The 18,003-nt window shown below is 38.8% G+C and overlaps 2 protein-coding genes across 3 annotated transcripts; one reads left to right on the top strand and one right to left on the bottom strand.

Annotated features, from left to right (window-relative positions):
- The first annotated feature begins 650 nt into the window (after positions 1 to 650).
- On the top strand, positions 651 to 4,300 carry LOC110060630 (uncharacterized). Its single transcript, XM_020767413.2, has 3 exons — positions 651 to 940; positions 1,472 to 1,576; positions 3,484 to 4,300. The coding sequence occupies exons 1-3, from the start codon at positions 908 to 910 to the stop codon at positions 3,586 to 3,588; spliced, it is 243 nt and encodes an 80-aa protein (XP_020623072.2). The 5' UTR covers positions 651 to 907; the 3' UTR covers positions 3,589 to 4,300.
- A 648-nt stretch (positions 4,301 to 4,948) lies between these two features.
- LOC110060628 (ataxin-7-like protein 3) lies at positions 4,949 to 17,942 on the bottom strand. 2 transcript variants are annotated; one of them, XM_020767409.2, is made up of 17 exons: positions 17,614 to 17,942; positions 15,904 to 16,031; positions 15,629 to 15,642; positions 14,873 to 15,041; positions 14,349 to 14,440; positions 14,191 to 14,213; positions 13,956 to 13,995; positions 13,674 to 13,741; positions 13,262 to 13,301; positions 13,063 to 13,088; positions 12,360 to 12,403; positions 11,825 to 11,886; positions 11,405 to 11,450; positions 11,269 to 11,294; positions 6,528 to 6,582; positions 5,738 to 5,793; positions 4,949 to 5,646 (listed from the first exon to the last, which is right to left on the bottom strand). In XM_020767409.2, exons 1-17 carry the CDS (start codon positions 17,674 to 17,676, stop codon positions 5,576 to 5,578), a joined length of 1,023 nt encoding a protein of 340 aa, XP_020623068.2. In that variant the 5' UTR covers positions 17,677 to 17,942; the 3' UTR covers positions 4,949 to 5,575. The 2 variants fall into 2 exon arrangements, with proteins under 2 accessions (XP_020623068.2, XP_020623067.2); XM_020767408.2 differs by having other exon boundaries at positions 11,269 to 11,297.
- Between the last annotated feature and the right edge of the window lie 61 nt (positions 17,943 to 18,003).

Consider the following 18,003-nt stretch of genomic DNA (forward strand, 5'->3'; position numbering starts at 1 on the left):
CTTGTTGCTGAGTAAATAATATTCGTGAGCCGATATGAGAGATTGAAAAAATATTGAAAACCGGAAAAAAACTCGACGATAGACTACATGTCGAATGATCATGAGTGATGTGGGTGGAGAAACCCGCCAAGCTCTTTGGTCGCCGATGTATTTTTTATGTTTAATTTTAACAATTTGCTCGGTTTATTTCTATTGTCATTGATTTCCTTGCTCGTTAATTTTTCTCAGTCGTTCTGTACGAATTGACATGTTTATTTCACTTTGCGGATTCAAATTTAAAAAATAGAACCCATGACAAATAATATGGCCTTGCAGTCCTGCCCTAACTTGAACACGCTGCGGGTTGCGGGCTACGTAGAGCAACAACAAAGAAAACCTCAAAAAAAAAAAAAAGTCAAAGGCTTGCTTAAAACTAAAAAACTATAGGCAAAGCCCATTTTATGGCTGAGACCTCTTCAACAGCTGTTCAACAGACTACACTTGAGGACCAGAAAACCTAAACAAAAAATTTGCATCTTTCTTTCTTTTCATGCGTCTAGTTGGCAGGAGGCCATTTCAGGCTGTCTAGTTTTGCCGGACAACTGAAAAACGACAAAGTAAAGAAGATTTGCATCACAATCAACAACTGTAAACAAGCTGTCAATGAAGTAAAATCCGCTAATATTATCACTGAGTAAAGTCGACAAACAGCTCTGTCTTTGCGTGTGACCGCCGTCATTTTGCGCAAATCTGCAGCGGTAAAACGACCGTAACAGACGTCTTCAATGACTTGCTCACTCAGTGTGTAAAACCAAGTCAGCATTTCTGTGGTGCTCTTCTACTTTTGTGTCTATTAGCTTTTCAAAAAGATAAGTTTATTAATACTTATACAAAAGGGTCGAAGATATATCAACGATATCTTCCAGTCATGTGTCGCTGGGGATGCCGCGAAAATAACTTGGTATGTATAAACGTTGTCCGGTAAAGTTTGAAACTACACGTTTAGTCGCAACACTGTGATAATAGGGCCCGTGAGCAGGCTATATTAACATGACGTTTCTGAACATCCTCTAAAAAGCGAGTATAGTAAATTTTGCTTCTGTATATACAGACTACCCACGTTAGTGTTAAAATTCATTTGCGTAATTTGCAAAGTGTGACCAACTTAGAGATAATTTGAACGGCCTCCAGAGAATCCGCAGAGAACTACCAGAGGAGGGTAGCTGAAGACAGTGAATTCAGTTTCTCTAAATGTAAGCGCGTGTCGATGATGACAGGGTTCTTTTCATGAGAGTTCATTTCAGATTACTGAAGAGCATTGAATCCGGTAGCATGGAAAAACATGTACAGCTCACTCCAAAGCAACGGTATCTTGTAAAGCGACTACAGTAGAATGCCGGGGGGTCGAGGAACTCGAGCAAAACGCCTGGTAGCTCAGGGCGCACGAGCTTATAACGAATACAATTAATCTAATTTGCTCGGTTTGTTTCAGATATTCAAATACAAGTTCTGTGGTACAAATTACTGTAAATCCTGTGGCCGAGGGGATTTTCATGGAGTCATGACAGATTCAGCCGTGTGTCGAGTTTGCTTTCAGGTACATCTTAAAACAGAGAAGCGTTGTTCCAATATCCGTGTATATATAACCAAGACATCTGCACATTCGATCCCTGCGTATTGAGTATGGCCTACTGAATATAAAAGGAATTTGCGCTACATCATCGAAAGAGATTTTGCAAGCGTATTTAATGCGTCATTTGCGATTCAGCAACTAGCTTTCCTGCGCAAGGACTCCAAAAGCAAAGTGAAGCGAGAAACTAAAGTTATCAATAATTATTTATGCCGTTTTTGAAATTGTTTAATTTTGAGCCGACGGTGGTGACAGAAAGGACATTTGCATCACTTTCAAATTTGCATATTAAAAAAAAAAAACCTAGGCAGAGGCAAGGCGGTTTACGGAAAAAAAACACACAAATTTCAAAAGCTTTTCAGTGTTTGGATTATACAAAACCAATACTCGCTTGTTTCAATAAAATGACAGTTCTTTGACAGCACAGGTGGACACTTGAATTAAGTTTGAAATTACTTGACCAAAGTTCATTTACTTTGCATAAGTCGACCAGCCTGTGTTTCAGATCAGGTTGTGTAACCATTGGCAAAATAAATCTTTGGAGCCTAATTCGGGGCTAATTACTACAGTTTCTTCGAGTTAATCTTTTAATTAGCAAAATACCCTGCCTTGCTGAGAGGTTCTCGCACATCAGAGAGAAAATGTCTACATGTCTTCAAACACTCTCTGAGATCGAACTGACTGACATTTGCATATATTCCTTGGCGTTCACTGACATTCGTAGTTCAACGTGAAAACAAGGTTTAAATTTCCAAATGCTGCGGTATATAATGGAACCCATTGGACGCTGAGCGGTCACAACTTACGACAAAGATCGTTCAAAATAGGATTAAGCTAATCTGAGCTTATGAAGTCGACCAGTATTAAATAAGCGTGCCAATAATGGCTGGCTTTGCGGGAATATAATTCAATTAGAGCCTCTTCATTTACCCTAATATCAGACCGTAAACTGCATGAAACAAAACAAAAGGTTTAGGCACAAGCGCAGTAAGGAGCCTGACTCGGGGTGGAAATTAAGGGTGCTTTCCATTACGCCAAAGATTCCGGAAATTTCAGTCGGCAGTCAAATGGAAAGGCCCCTTTCGGTTCATTTCGACCCGAATATTCGGGTCCACCTTGACCGGTCGGACCGATCCGACCGAACCGTTCCATTTACAAACCGGTCCATTGCCATACTTCTCTTCACTCATGAATAGGGAATTCGGAAAAGGAATACTGAAATGGTAAGAATCATTCATTTTCCTCGGGTATTCCCACTGCTCTCTGACCTGTCGGTCTGGCATAATGGAAAGCGCCCGAACGATCCGATGAGAGATCACGTTTTCTGTGGTGTGTTCCTTCCCCGTCCCTTTGTGAGAAACAAAGTGTGAGAAACAATGCTCAGGGAGCTCTAATTCTGGTAAAGTCAGTTTTATTGGAAATCTAGCCTTTCACTGACGCTTAAAACAAAACAAAATACGTACTAAGGCAAAAACAAAACAGGGAACGCGGAATTCGGTCGAAAATTGTCATGTCATAGGGCTAAGCGAATATACGCCAGTCTTTCAAGTTTCTTGGCAGTCGCTCTGATTATTGCCGCATGCGTAGAGAGGAAGAAGGGCCCAGCAAAATGCACGCACGGCATTCAACGCAACATATTAGCACATTATTGCACACAATAAGTCGCGCACGTCTGGCTACCCTCTGGCAAGAGTCGGTCAGCCTGGTGCAACAGGGAGAGCAACCGCATGCAAGATGTTGCGCGCAACATGCTGACTTGTGCGCGACACTGCTGCGATGTGTGGCCAAGTTATCGTTAGAAGCTACGGACCCTCGAATGCAGCAGTCTTCAGTTAAACGCCTTGCTTACCTATGTTCTTGTATTTTGATTTCAGCCGAAATGCCAGGGAGAAAGGATTGGTCAAGCGCCAGAAAAATCATCAACGAAGAAAGGAGTGATTAACAAGAAACCCGCGAAAACAAATTATTCCAAGAAATGATGGCAAACTCAGGCCAATTAAATTAAAAACGTTGGGAAGACTATCTTTCGAGTAGAGTCACCATGATTCTTCAATGCAGATAGAAGCTGGCTCTGCAAGCAAGATCCTGTACAGAAAATAAAACGAGCGAATTAGCTCCCTACACGTGAACTGAAATGGAATATATTAATGATATGGAGCCCGATGATATTTGACTCTTAAATCTATTTAGGAGCTTATGCGAACATGCCATGGTTTCGATTTACAGTGGAACCCCGTTAATACGGACACCCAAGGGATATGATTAAGTGTCCGCATTATCCGGGTGTCCGTATTAAGCGGGCTAATTTTAATAAGAGAAAATATATGGGCTTTTTAGTTGTCGGGACAAAGAAAACTGTCCGTTGTAAGCGGGCGTCCGTAGAACGGGGTTTCACAGTATTTCTAGAAGATTTGATTCTCCGTATATAGATCTAGCACAGACGTCCTTATGGCTGATCATTTTTTTTTTCTCGTAACTTCCATACCAGTGTAAACTTTATATTTTTGAGGAGAAAATAGTCACTGACCAGCTAGTGTTGCTGGATCAGTGTTACCTTTCAAGCATAAAACATGAAAGTAACAAGAACTGGATGGACTGATATTTTCATGGGCCCTCAACTGTCAAAATCCTCTCAGATGCATTCAGCTAAGTATACTGTGTATTTGAATAAGTAAAGCCAGATGAAGTCTGCATTGGGCCGAGTGTCTCAGGTATCAAGCAACCTAAGGGCATTTCCACTCCTACCTCCCCACCTCCCCTGCCTGACGGGATGTCCGAGTCCATTGCAGGGTTACCCCCCTCCAGCAATAAACTCGCCTGTATCCGTTTATACGCCTGAGAGGAGAGAGGAACTGTGTGAGGAAGTTCTCAAGAACAACACAAGCCTCTACCGAGCCAAAACCTGAAATTCTCGATCCGGAATCCAGCTCGCTTCTCGTTAGACTCGTGTCTCCCATGAATTCACGAGGACCACTGTTTATTAATGTTTCGTGCACTTGCCACACTGAATGCGTTAAGAAAGGAGCAAACCTGTACAGCTTACTTCGTTAGTTACAAGCACATGGAGACCAGTCTGTTCTACGGCTTTACCTCGCTGTGAAAACCTCACAACCGACTCTGGTTCTTTTTTTTCTGAACCTCCCTCCCCGCCTCCCTTATCCACTGTTATTTCAGTGTGACGGGTGCCTGGATGGCTGTATGTAGGGCTCATGGCCAGGTTGGGGGATTGCTAGCCATAGGGGCGTTTTACTGTCTAGGGGCCAGCTGATCACAGTGACGACTCCCGGGCATCCATCTTCCATACAGTGTAACACAGTCATTTTACACACAAAACACAAGTTGAATTGCTCAAATTTAATTTTTTTCGGCCGTAAACAACTTGCACTCACAGAGGCTATATAATCAGAACTTGTAAACCCACAAGCAGTTGAACATTAAGCTGTAAGCAATTAACATTGCAAGCAAGTTCACGTCGAAGCAGCCAATCCCTTCATTATTGTCTCTGGAAAAGCCAAGTCTCCTCAAAATTCTGAAGCAACAGGGCATTTCAGTTTGAAAGTTGAACACATATTTCATCACCGACATGTGAAAGAGAAAATTTTAGGGATGAAATTTTGCGAAAAGTGAAAACAATGGTATCTCCTTTTCAAACCTATCACTTTTAAATATCGTCCCGACACGCCACTGCTACTCTGGAAAACCCAGAAAATTTAGGTGACCACCGACAGCAAAGAACCGTCTCAAATTATGCATTGCAAGATTGTCTGCCAGTTCCGGGTAGTGTGGTAGAGTAATACGGGAAGAAAAGGTGTGTTCCTCTGAGCACATAGACACCTGTTCACACTGTGCAAAGGCTGAATGACAAACTAAGTGAACTTAAGTTTGACACTTTCTCCTCGCCCGTATCACGTTAAGACGCTTGCTACAACACCGTAGTTTTCTTTGACTGACAAACATCTTCGAAATTCATCTAGGACGCCTCTTGTGTTTCGCCTTTTTCTTTCTTTTCTTTTTCACGAGAGGTACGCTTCCAAATGCTAGAAAAAAAAAAAGAAATTTTTCAACAATATCGCCAACAGTAGAAATCGTTACAGAGATAAAACAACGATAAAAAGATCTTTGTCAAACCTGCTGGAGAGTTGTCGTCTCCAGTTGACACGTTGGACTCTTCTTCCCACGACAGCCTGCAAAAAGAAACTTGGATGTTCGGTGCTTGTTTACGAGAAGGAGCACTTAGTAACAACGTAACACAAGGCAGTCTTTATGATCCAAATGACCCAAATACTTGGAGCTGTTCTAACTACAGCTTTTAAAGTATTACGCCTCTAATCTCCCGGGATTCTTTTAGTCGATGAAACTTACCCACGGTTTTCATCATGTGTTCCAACAGTTAAGTGATATCCATTTATATTCCTGGTTAAGTAGTAAGTTAACAAGGGGAAACTGAATGTTTCTAATAACAGTAATAAATACTCATGATAGGAAGTTAACGATACACTTTATTAACGCGATCTTAAAAAAAAATTCCGTTAATTTAATACATCTTAATTTCCGTCGATTTTAATTTAAATCACACTAGTTTACATCATTGTTGTTTTACAGCACCTTCATTTTGATAACAAAACCTCATCTGCTCATAGTTCCACTATCAATGCCTCGGAGTCACTCTCGGACAGTTCTTTAAGAATAAAGTTCAAAACGTCTTTCGACTGGTCTTCGTGTTGATCCGTTTCCTCGAGGGGACAGCTAACTTCTTCCATTAGAGTTAGCCGCACATTGTTTTCGAAAATTTCGCGTTAATTTGATGTATGTAAACCTAACTTTTGGAAAATTCGCGCTCATTCTGTGTAACGTAAATGTTCTTCGCGTTGTCAACGTGCATCGTTAATTTGCTACAATAAGGTAATCTGAATCTCACCTGTTAAGAGTATCTCTTAAGGCTTGACCATCACCATCCTCATAGCTATCAACATCTGAAGATAAACAGTTCTCTACGTAAGTGACTTTGCTTATCTGAGTGTTGGGCTACTCGGCTCGCCTCGCATGACTTTTACGTGAACAGTGTGACTTGGTCTACGAGACTATCACGTGACTTGGTCTACGTGACATTTTCTCTTGTAACTTGGCTTACGAGACATTCCTGTGAACTACGTCACTTAGCTTACCTGACAACTTATGTGAATTACGTGACTTGGCCAACTCAAATACTGCGTGACTCAGCTTACAAGATTTTCCCATCACTGCCACTAGTTAGATGGTCTAACATGTTTTGTATTTGGCTACTCTGCATTCTTACTGTTCTGCAATTAAGAGCTGCTTCGCCTAAATATCAACTAGACTTGGAAATAGCGAAAAAATCGAATTTCTTCAAAATCGCCCAGAATGAAGCCCCACGGGCACTAGTTACAAAAATATTGTTTCAAGTTCGATAACTCAAAAATTATTTTTTTACGCAATTTTTACGTTTCGATGCCCCAAATCGGCCAAAATCGATCGAAAATGAGCGGCATATTCAGAGGCTCGTAAACTCGAAAGTAAAAATCTTTACTACAAACTGATTGCACGTCGTATTTGTACTTCCCTTCTTGTCTATTTAGAGCTAAATAGATCGCGATTTAATTAGAACTAAAATATTTGATGAATTTTCCAAATTAACGACCCAAGACAGCTTTACCAGAGGTCTACATTTAGCCTATTTTCAAATGCTAAAAAGGCGTTCTGGTACACGGCTTTTCCCAAAACGACTAGTTTGGTCTGAAAGAACATTGTTTCTTCTTCAAATTATTGAAATAAATTTTTTGAGTAAATAAAATGGCGAGCGCTGAGATAGCGAACTAAATGCAGCACTTCTTTCTGAAAACGTGACCTTTGACCCAAGCGTAACGAAACCGATTACTGCAAGAAAACCCGGAAGAAAAGCAAACATTGCGTTATTTTGAAACAATTTCTAGTGATATCTCTCCGAAACCATGATTGCAAGAAACTCTTTCCAGATATGAAATCTTACAAGGTCAAAGAAGGAGTTAAAGGGCGCATTTTAACACAATATTTTTGTTTGCTGAGAATTAACGAATTCCAGTGAAATTTGCAAACTTGATGTTAGCCGATACTTACCTGAATATTTATATTTATATTTATAGAAGAGTCGTCTTCTTGGATTAACCTTCAAAAGAAGCTGGACCCAGATTTGGAAACCTCTAAAAGGAGAAATGTTTAATGTTCCGTGACCTGCCCGCTGCTATAAATTCCATGCACATGCCGACCGCAAGTTTGTCGTAAAATTAACTGAACTCCACTGACAGTTTCCATGGGCAACCCCAAAATAAACAATCCTCAAAAATGTAAAGTGAAATTGGCTGTCTTCATGAACAGTTAGAAGCTAGAATCAAGTTCCATTACCTTTTAAAAGTGCTTGATTTTACTTTGTTGACTCAGCTTGCGTCGACTTTGTTCACTCAGTACTTCTTACTGTCACGTTCGAATACTACGAATCGGTCACGCCAAAACAGTGCAGACCGTGCAGACTGCAGACACTTGTTTGGGCCTTTCATTTTGACTCATTTTTTTTTTTTTTGGCTCTAGTTACAAAATAGTGTTCAATATATCTCAAAGTTTGTCATTTATCCATAGGCCGCACAAGCGCAGTATTTGACTTTTGATTCAATAGACAAACGCATAAAAGACTTTGTATGGGAAACTTACTCAGTCTGCACGGTCTACAGTGTTTTGGCGTGACCGATATTACGCAGTATTTGAAAGTGACAGTAATTACTGAGTGAACAAAGTTAAATCCTAACAAATCCCCTGGGCCGGACCACATCGCGCCATGTATTTTAAAATCGTGTGCTCTGGAACTGGCACCTTCGGTGTCGTTTATATTAAACAAATCGTTCTCTACCGGCCTGCTACCGGAAGACTGGAAAAACGCAGATATTACACCACTTCACAAGAAGGGTTCTAAATCCTCAAGAGAGAACTACCGCCCCATTTCCCTAACCTCGATAGTTTGCAAGATCGGAGAAAAATTTGTTTTTGATCGGATGAATAGATTTCGGCAGGATATTGACCTAATCAACAACAATCAATTCGGCTTTCTGCAAGGAAGATCTACTGTGACTCAATTATTATCGACGTTTAATGACCTGGCAAAATCGCGAAACCTATCCATTGCAACTGACGTCATCTTTTTAGACCTAGCCAAAGCTTTCGACAGTGTACCCCATGAGCGGCTACTATTAAAACTGAAAAGTAACGGCATTAATGGCTGTTTACTAGACTGGCTTAGACACTTTCTTATAGGTCGCAAACAACGTGTAGTCGTTAGAGGAACTTGCTCTGATTGGTCGTCTGTCACCTCGGGTACACCACAAGGGACCATTCTTGGGCCTTTATTATTTCTACTGTACATCAATGACATAACCGAATGTGTGTCATCCACTATTAAACTCTATGCCGACGACACTAAAATTTACAGAGAATTAGTCGACCCTTTTATTGATACACAGCTTCTTCAAGCAGACCTCAACAATCTCAACGAATGGGCTTGCAAATGGCAACTACGTTTTAACGCAGACAAGTGTGAGTCTATGCGTATTACACATTCACGTGATAAATCAGTCACCAATTACTCTTTTGAAAAACCCCTTAAAGATGTGGATAGCTTCAAAGATCTTGGTGTTACGATAGCAAAAGACCTCTCATGGGGCAATCATATTGCCATAACCGTGAATAAAGCCAATAAAGTTTTAGACTTAATCAGACGCTCTGTTGGCACCGCTAACTCAAACGGGTTTTCCATTCTATACAAATCTCTTGTACGGCCAATCTTGGAATACGCGGTACCTGTTTGGAGCCCTTATCTCGCAAAGGACATTCATGCTTTAGAGAGTGTACAGAGAAGAGCATCGCGACTTAATCAACGGAAAGGGGAAATGTCGTATGAAGACCGTTGTCAGCTGCTTAAATGGCCTACTCTATTTGACCATAGAATATATTTATCCTTAGTCGAGTGTTATAAGATTGTTTTTGGTTTTTATCATCTGAAATTTGAAGACTTTTTCGAATTCGCCACAACTAAGTGTACGAGAGTTAATCATTCGTACAAACTTTATATCAAACCTGCCAAACTCAATTGTTACAAACATTCTTTTTTTATTAGAATAGTTAAGCTATGGAATAATTTACCAAGAGACTTAGTGGAAGCTGATAGCTTCCAGCCATTCCGATCCAAGCTCAAATTGTATCTGAATGTTTAATTAGCGATCCTTGTTTTCATATATTTTCTGTATTTCTTGTATTATTTTAGGAAGTTTTTACATAGGGTTTACCTCATAACTTCCTTTTCGAGACGCCTTTTCTTTTTTATCTTTTGTTTTTATATGTATACTTTTGTAACTTTGCGTCTTGAATAAAGAATGTATGTTATGTTATGTTATGTTATGTTATGTTATGTTATGTTATGTTATGTTATGTTAAAATCAAGCACTTTTAAAAGGTAATGGAACGTGACTCTAGCTTCTAACTGTTCCCGAAGACAGCCAATTTCACTTTACATTTTGCGGGATTGTTTATTTTGGGGTTGCTTATGGAAACTGTCAGTGGAGTTCAGTTACTTTTACGACAAACATGCGGTCGGCATGTGCATGGAATTTATAGCAGCGGGCAGGTCACGGAACATTAACCATTTTTTCTTTTAGAGGTTTCCAAATCTGGATCCAGCTTCTTTTGAAGCCGGGTTAATCCAAGAAGACGACTCTTTTATAAATATAAATATTCAGGTAAGTATCGGCTAACATACTTCAAGTTTGCAAATTTCACTGGAATTGATTTCAAGTCAATTCTCAGCAAACAAAGTTATTGTAATAATATGCGCCCTTTAGCTCCTTCTTTGACCCTGTAAGATTTCATATCTGGAAAGGGTTTCTTGCAATCATGGTTTTGGAGAAACATCACTAGAAATTGTTTCAAAATAACGCAATGTTTGCTTTTCTTCCGGGTTTTCTTGCAGTAATCGGTTTCGTTACGCTTGGGTCAAAGGTCACGTTTTCAGAAAGAAGTGCTGCATTTAGTTCGCTATCTCAGCGCTCGCCATTTTATTTACCCAAAAAATTTATTTCAATAATTTGAAGAAGAAACAATGCTCTTTCAGACCAAACTAGTCGTTTTGGGAAAAGCCGTGTACCAGAACGCCTTTTTAGCATTTGAAAATAGGCTAAATGTAGACCTCTGGTAAAGCTGTCTTGGGTCGTTAACTTAAAAAAATTCATCAAATATTTTAGTTCTAATTAAATCGCGATCTATTTAGCTCTAAATAGACAAGAAGGGAAATACAAATACGACATGCAATCAGTTTGTAATGAAGATTTTTACTTTTGAGTTTACGAGCCTCTGAATATGCCGCTCATTTTCGATCGATTTTGGCCGATTTGGGGCATCGAAACGAAAAAAGTTGCGTAAAAAAATAATTTTTGATTTATCGAACTTGAAACAATATTTTTGTAACTAGTGCCCGTAGGGCTTCATTCTGGGCGAGTTTGAAGAAATTCGATTTTTTCGCTATTTCCAAGTCTAGTTGATATTTAGGCGAAGCTGCTCTTAAGCGTCTGCACACAGACAAAAGTCAATCAAGTATTTTCCAATATTTCATGTTCAGTACTTACCAATAACATCATCAGGTTCCAACGAACTTCTAAAAAAAGAAATAAAAATTAAAATCAACTTTTTTAACCAACCTGTAAATAAATTGATAGAAATACAGGAGTATAAAAACAGTCTGAAAATAACAGCTTTCATTACCCATCCGGTCGTAACCTGCCTACAGGGGCCTCCAATTCTGCATAGCCTGACAAGTAAATGAAAATAAATCAAATCTTTAGCTGTTCAGTTATAATTCATATTTTTGAATAAAGTCTGTAAGTTTCATGACAACTTTTGAACATGGACTGGGAACTACAGGTGAAGGATCCCAGATTCACTGACTGAAGTGTACGTATTATGCTGCACTACGGTAATAAATGGTGGTCACCCAACTAGTTTAGCTCTTAAGTTATTTTGGGTGACCAGCAAATGTATGTCTTTTTAATTTATTTATTGTTTAATTAGTAATTAAGCTAATTCTACAGTTCAAATAAACCTTGTTGTTGTTGTTGTTGTTGTTCACAAGGTATATGTAAATAAATTTCAAACAAACAACAGTGAAATACAGTTATGGAATACCTAAAAGTAACAGTCTGACAGATTGCCTTTGCTCATCAGAGTGTTGTGGGCATCGATGGGATCTAGATAACAAAACATTCTTAGAACTCACAAGTCACAAATTAGGAGGCCATTGTTCAAAAAACAGCACATTAACTTTGAAATAGTTTGAAAAACTGGAACTTGATTACTGTTAAGTATTCATTATCATAAAATGGTCAACTTGTTGAAAATGTTTTAACACATCTGGGTAAAAACTGTTGTACAGCTAATTGTATAGCTACGTAATGTAATCCACTTCACAAATCACGATAACTTTGAATTCTTCATCAGAACTAACAGCGCTGTTACTTTGAATTCTAAGGCAAGGCATATAAAATGACTTCACCATCATCCAAAGCAAGAGTATTCATGTTAAACAGTACATGAAAGCTATTCACAATCACGTCACTTCATCAATAACTGTGGTAATGCAAGAGATAAACCAACCAAGAATCGACCTCATCGGCTCATGGCCTCATGCAACTAAAGATATTAATTTCACTGTTAGTTTTACCTTGTACACATCCGTGCTGTATGTTCTGATATCACACCACAGGTCTAAAAAACAAATTAAACAAACATAGTAAATTTAACAAATCGAATGTGGTTTAGCAATGTTGTCTGTACTCTTATCAACAATGACTACGCATCATCACAGCGGTCAAAATATTGTGGACTCACGAGGCACAGCCAAGGGGCAGACCAATAAATTTTCACAGGGGGAGGGGCATTTTCTGAGGTGCGATTTTTCTCACCTTTAAGTTGTGCATGATTTTTTCGGGTGGGCAATAGCTTGTGCAAGAATTTTTTTTAACATCAACAATCAAAATAACTGGATGGTAGAAAGCAATTGGTTGATTTTTTCAGTTGCCCCATGGCTCCCCTTGCACAACGCTTTTTCAGCAGCTTTTGCTGTGCAGGAATTATTTAATTTTTTGGGACATCCCTTCCCCTATGATGGATCTGGCAAGTGCATGAGCAAACAAATGAATGCCAGTGACATTCAAATGCACTTTACATGAATAATGAAATAAGTTTGCAAACTTGTATATTTCAAGTTGGGTTACATTAGCTGGCTACACCTACTAGAAAAAAATAATCTTGAAATGGTCCTTGAACAGAGCTGAATCACAGAGTACTCAAGATAAAGCTCCATACATATCCATGTATATGTTCATGTACATATTTAAAATGAACTTTTATTACAAAATACGTACCTGTGAGAGAAGAGCCTTTTTCTCTTCTGAAAGAGACCATAAAAAAAACATTGTGATACAGTTTCATGCAATGGGGAGTTCTAAACATTACTGTAAATGTTTGATTCCTTCCCGTGTTCCCCTCCACATCTACTCCTCTCATCTCCCATCTGTAACCCACCCCTCTGTTATATATACAATGTGCAAGTGCTGTACATACCGTTTCCAAGAGGTTCAAAGGCAGCCATAGTAAGTCCAGTCTGAAAGCCAAAAATACAATAAATATGATATAAATAAAAAACTTCACCTTAACTTATAACATAAACACTACTATTCACTATTTGCCAACTGGGCTTGCAAAAGTTTAAAAATCTCTCAACATAAAGGACCCTAAGGGTGTATTTCTTTGGATTTTCCCAAAGGAACACACCCTTAAATGCTTAAAATTTGCAATGTTCTAAGGGGACTTGCCCACATACAGCAGCTAACCCTCCCAGATGGTGTGGCTATAAACGTTTTGGACACCCACTCTTCAGAACCTGGCTAAAAGCATGGAAAGAGCCACTGACAAGATTGGAATATTTTGTATATTATAAGAATGAATTAAAACTCTAAAATAAACATCATCTTACCCTTGTTGCTGGTAACTCTCCACTGTGAACAGAACTAGGTGTCCCAGGACGAGGAGTCCCAGCTTCACCTAATATATATATATATATACCGGTAATAACAATTTATCAGAAAACTGACAGTGTGTGGATTTTCATGTAGAGTATATACGAACTGGGAGATTTCCTTTGCACTTCTAGTGGCAGTCCTAATGTACTCCAAAGGCTGGACTACTTTAGGATAATACTAACTTAAAGAAAGTCAGTAGACTTTGATCACAGAAATATTTTTTTAACATGTCATACCATTTTTTCTGGGAGCTTTAGCTCTTCTTGGTGAATTTCCCTGTAGTCAAAAGGAAAAAAATCAACTGAATTGATTAGGGTTCACTTCAGTGAGTAGCACGTCAAGTTACTACTGCTTTTTCTCATGCAAAAGAATAGTAGAGGCACAGAAAGAGAATTAAAGAGCAAACTTAAGATGGCTGGATTAGAGGCACTAATAAAAATTAATGCTAAACATAAAATCTTGGTATCTTACCCTGTCTTTCTTATTCTTTTTGCCTACGGAAAGAAACAAAAAATCTGTTACATCAGCAACCCTAAAAACACACCTATTTGTAGGCTTAAATTTTATTTCATTGGTTGGAAGTCTTTGCTACAAACAGACCCTTGCATTTTACATGAAATATGACAAACCTGGCTTTCTGTCTGAGTTCCATGTCCAGTCATCATCAAAGAAGTTGTCATCGTCATCATCACCATCAATTAGCTTGCCAGTGGTCGCAAGCCTGGCCATATGAAATACATGTATCAGTGAAAATTAGAGGAAAAAAGTGTTCAACATGTTCAGTTTAAATTTATTTATAATAAACTGATTATACTTCATAATTAGTTTTCAGAATTAGCCATTTCCGATTAGTCTTTTGCATCTGTTACAAAACCAGTTGTTGGGCAAAACCCTTCACATTCGAGAAAAAGTGTTCCCTCAACAGGTAAAAAGGTTTTTCATATGAGGTTTTTGCATGAAGACTCATTTTGAAACAGAGGCACAAGGTAATTTGGAAATGGCTCATTTGTGAAAACATTTTGACAATGTCCCAGAGACTTCTTTCTAGTGGAAACAATTATTTTTATTACTTGTGTGAACTAGCAATGTATCCATCTTGTTGAGAAGGAAGCTATTGTAATAATACACCCTTAGGAATGACTAATAGTCTAACCTGCGACTAGCCAATCGGCTGCTGTTTCGTCCCATTCCCAAACATTTCTCTAAATGAGGAGCAAATCTGTTGGCAGCCATGTTTCGTTGGCAGCTCGGGCAAATGCATTCCACTTGTTTCTTCAATGGTCCCTGGCCAAACACATCCAGCCCATCGCATTCCACCACTTCTGAAGTAACAATTCAAATTATGAAGGACAATTTAGCTTGTCACAAGATTGACATAAAAAAGTCACCTTTTCTTAAATAAAGTTCAAGTCTGTAATATTATGCTAGTAAGTATTCATTAAGGAGCTAGATTGCCCAAGGGTGCTGGTATCAATTACAATGTATGTTTCAGCCTAAAACAAGATGCAACAAGAAGGAATATTCATTAAACTGGAAATTTTCATGAATGAGATGCTATTCCATAATTTTGCCAAATTTCATTGAGAATTCAACTTGCTATATACAATATAGTTACAGCAGCTCTACATGCTTTATAGGCACAGGGAAGCTCTGAATGCAAGAGTGGAGCAACCTCCCCAAGAACATACTCACAATGACAGTCAATAGACTGAGTTCAAACTCAGACCTCTCAGGAAAGAATTCATCATTATTAAACCACTGCATATGCTTTGTGCATTCAATTCATCTTGACAATGTACATGTACAATTATTGCATGAATGATGGCTGCCCATGAGATCCCAAAAAATTCAGGAACTAATTAAACCTAAAATACGCTAAATTCAAACAATGAATAAAAAAAACACTCACCAAATTGTTTCATACTGATCAAAGAGAAGACATGAAAGAAAAAAAGCAACAATGTTTAAAAATTCAGCAGGTGATGTTAAATTAGAAAACGTTATCTCTTCCATGGTGGAATTAACGGATTAAGCACAGGTACACTGAATACAACATGACATAGTTCTGAGGGTTGGGTTGGAAAAGGCAATCTCCCCCAGATCAAGTTGTTTACTAGTAAGACCATAACTTTGGGTAACACTGAGTCAATATCATAAGCGGTCTTATTTAATGTCACTACTTACATTTTTTCATCTGATTGCTCAAGGACACTGTATGCTCCACGCTTGATAGACCGATGAATGTCGAAGCAAAGGCTGACGATGGCCTCATCAATGAGCTCACATACAATACCAAACTCAGAACTGGAATCCTATATAAAAAAAAAATAAATAAAAAAACAAACCAAAAACAGTTGTTGATTAATGCAACGGTACTGTGCCACATCCAGAAAGCAGCAAGGGTCCCATTTTCAGTTTCTGGCACTAATTTTCGATAATTGTAACTTTTTGATTGTTACTTCTTTTAGACAGTTAAATATATGATGCTTATTAACATGTTCTGCCTAATTAGAATAATTCACATTGCCCTAATTGTCTGCAAATATATCTGGACTCTGTCTGTATCAAGCAACCAAGGTTTGAACCACAGTCAAGGTCATCATGTTGTGTTCTTTAAAGGCAAGACATTTCACTCTTGTGGTGTCTCTCCTTCCCCGGGTGTTCAAATGGGTGCCAGAGAATTTAATGCTGGGGGTAAAACCCTGACTGTGAGCTATTTTTAAAAGAACCCCTGAAGAGGTGCCAAAATCTTGCTTGTAAGGATGGCTCAAATTCATTTTCACCCCTAAAGAGACATCATTTCTGACCAAGTACTGACTAAAGTTGTTCTCTATTTACAAAAAATTCTAGTTACAATATCAGTAGAACCCGACATTTCTGTCCAGTCCTAGAGCTGGAAAATTTCTGCAAACAAAGAAACTTCTAAATGGTCATCCCATTTTCCTGTTGGGCTGCTGTGAATGAAATACTCTTATCTTAACGCTTTGAATGGAAATTTGTATTCCATAATTACACTGTTTGTCTCATTTGCACCAGTTGCAAGCCCTTCACCTTTCATGGCCTCACACCTCAACCCAAATACCTGTTTCTATGGGGGAACTTCCAAAAGAACACCCATGGTGGACTCCCATATAAAAAGGAGGGAGGTGCTGTTAAAAAACAAGTTTTGGTACCTCCTAGGGTGTTCAGTCTCAAAAGGCCCACAGCAAAAGCTTTTTTGATACCTTTTTTGACACCTTTTCGTGTATTGAGAAGAGTAAAATATGACAGAAGATAACTGTAAGTGTTGGAATTGGTACTTCTTAGGGGTAAAACAAAAAACAAGCCACGCCCACAACACCAGATCTTGGTATCTCTTAGGAGTTCTTTTTACATGGGAGTCCACCCCACCCCCCCCCCCCCACACCCCCTGGGTAGAACACACCCTCCCCAAAAGGAAAATCAGCCATAATTATCTTGGAAAATAAGAAGTTCCAGTCTCTTTTTATTTTTTTGGCTTACCACCTTCAAAGGTGCTGCAATAACTAGATTTTTTTGACCCAGTACAGTACAAAATACAAATTTAACAGCTAGGTACAGGACACCATGGGATTTTATAGAGGAGTGTGCCCCCCTCCCCTCCCCCACCCAAGTTTATTATGAAGTTCCTAGAAATGATTTATTAAAAGTTATTTTTACACTGTTGTGGAATCGGATAAACCCTTACCAGTAGTTAAGAAAACTGTTTTAATACGACAGCCATATATCAGTTCGATAAGTATTAAGTCTTACGTAAGCTAGTGAGACTTTTAAAACTCAAGCTTTTGAAAACATCACTCTGGTTAAAAGGGAAACATTATTTTCAATTTTTCACGAGCACAGAGTTCTGTTTTTAGAACACAGTGGGCAACTTACTTCATCCAGGTCTACACTGTCCACTTCAGAAGGTGAACTTCCAGTATCTAGCACGCTACTCATAACTTCAGCAGCTTGGCAGAAATCACAGCCGGCTCGAGCAAGCCATTCTGTCAAACGATGTTCTTGAAAATATAAAAATAAACGGCTTGTATTTTCCGGCTTAATGTATTACTTTAGCTCTCCTTTTTTTGCTAAGCACCTGGCAAACAATGCATTTTGCGAGCGAAGCTACATTTTCAGGGCTTGCTGCTTTGAAAATTTTATATCACATGGCTAAATTTCCCTTTGCAAAAGACCCAAAACAGCACAAAACTGAAAATTATGGCGAGGTTACAAAGGAATTCAGGCATTGCAAGCTTTCGGGAGTATTCGGTATTCCTCGTGCTT

The sequence above is a fragment of the Orbicella faveolata genome, unplaced genomic scaffold (genome assembly GCF_042242905.1).
Source record: "Orbicella faveolata isolate gen_17 unplaced genomic scaffold, um_ofav_v1 contig_13, whole genome shotgun sequence".
Lineage (NCBI taxonomy): Eukaryota > Metazoa > Cnidaria > Anthozoa > Scleractinia > Merulinidae > Orbicella > Orbicella faveolata.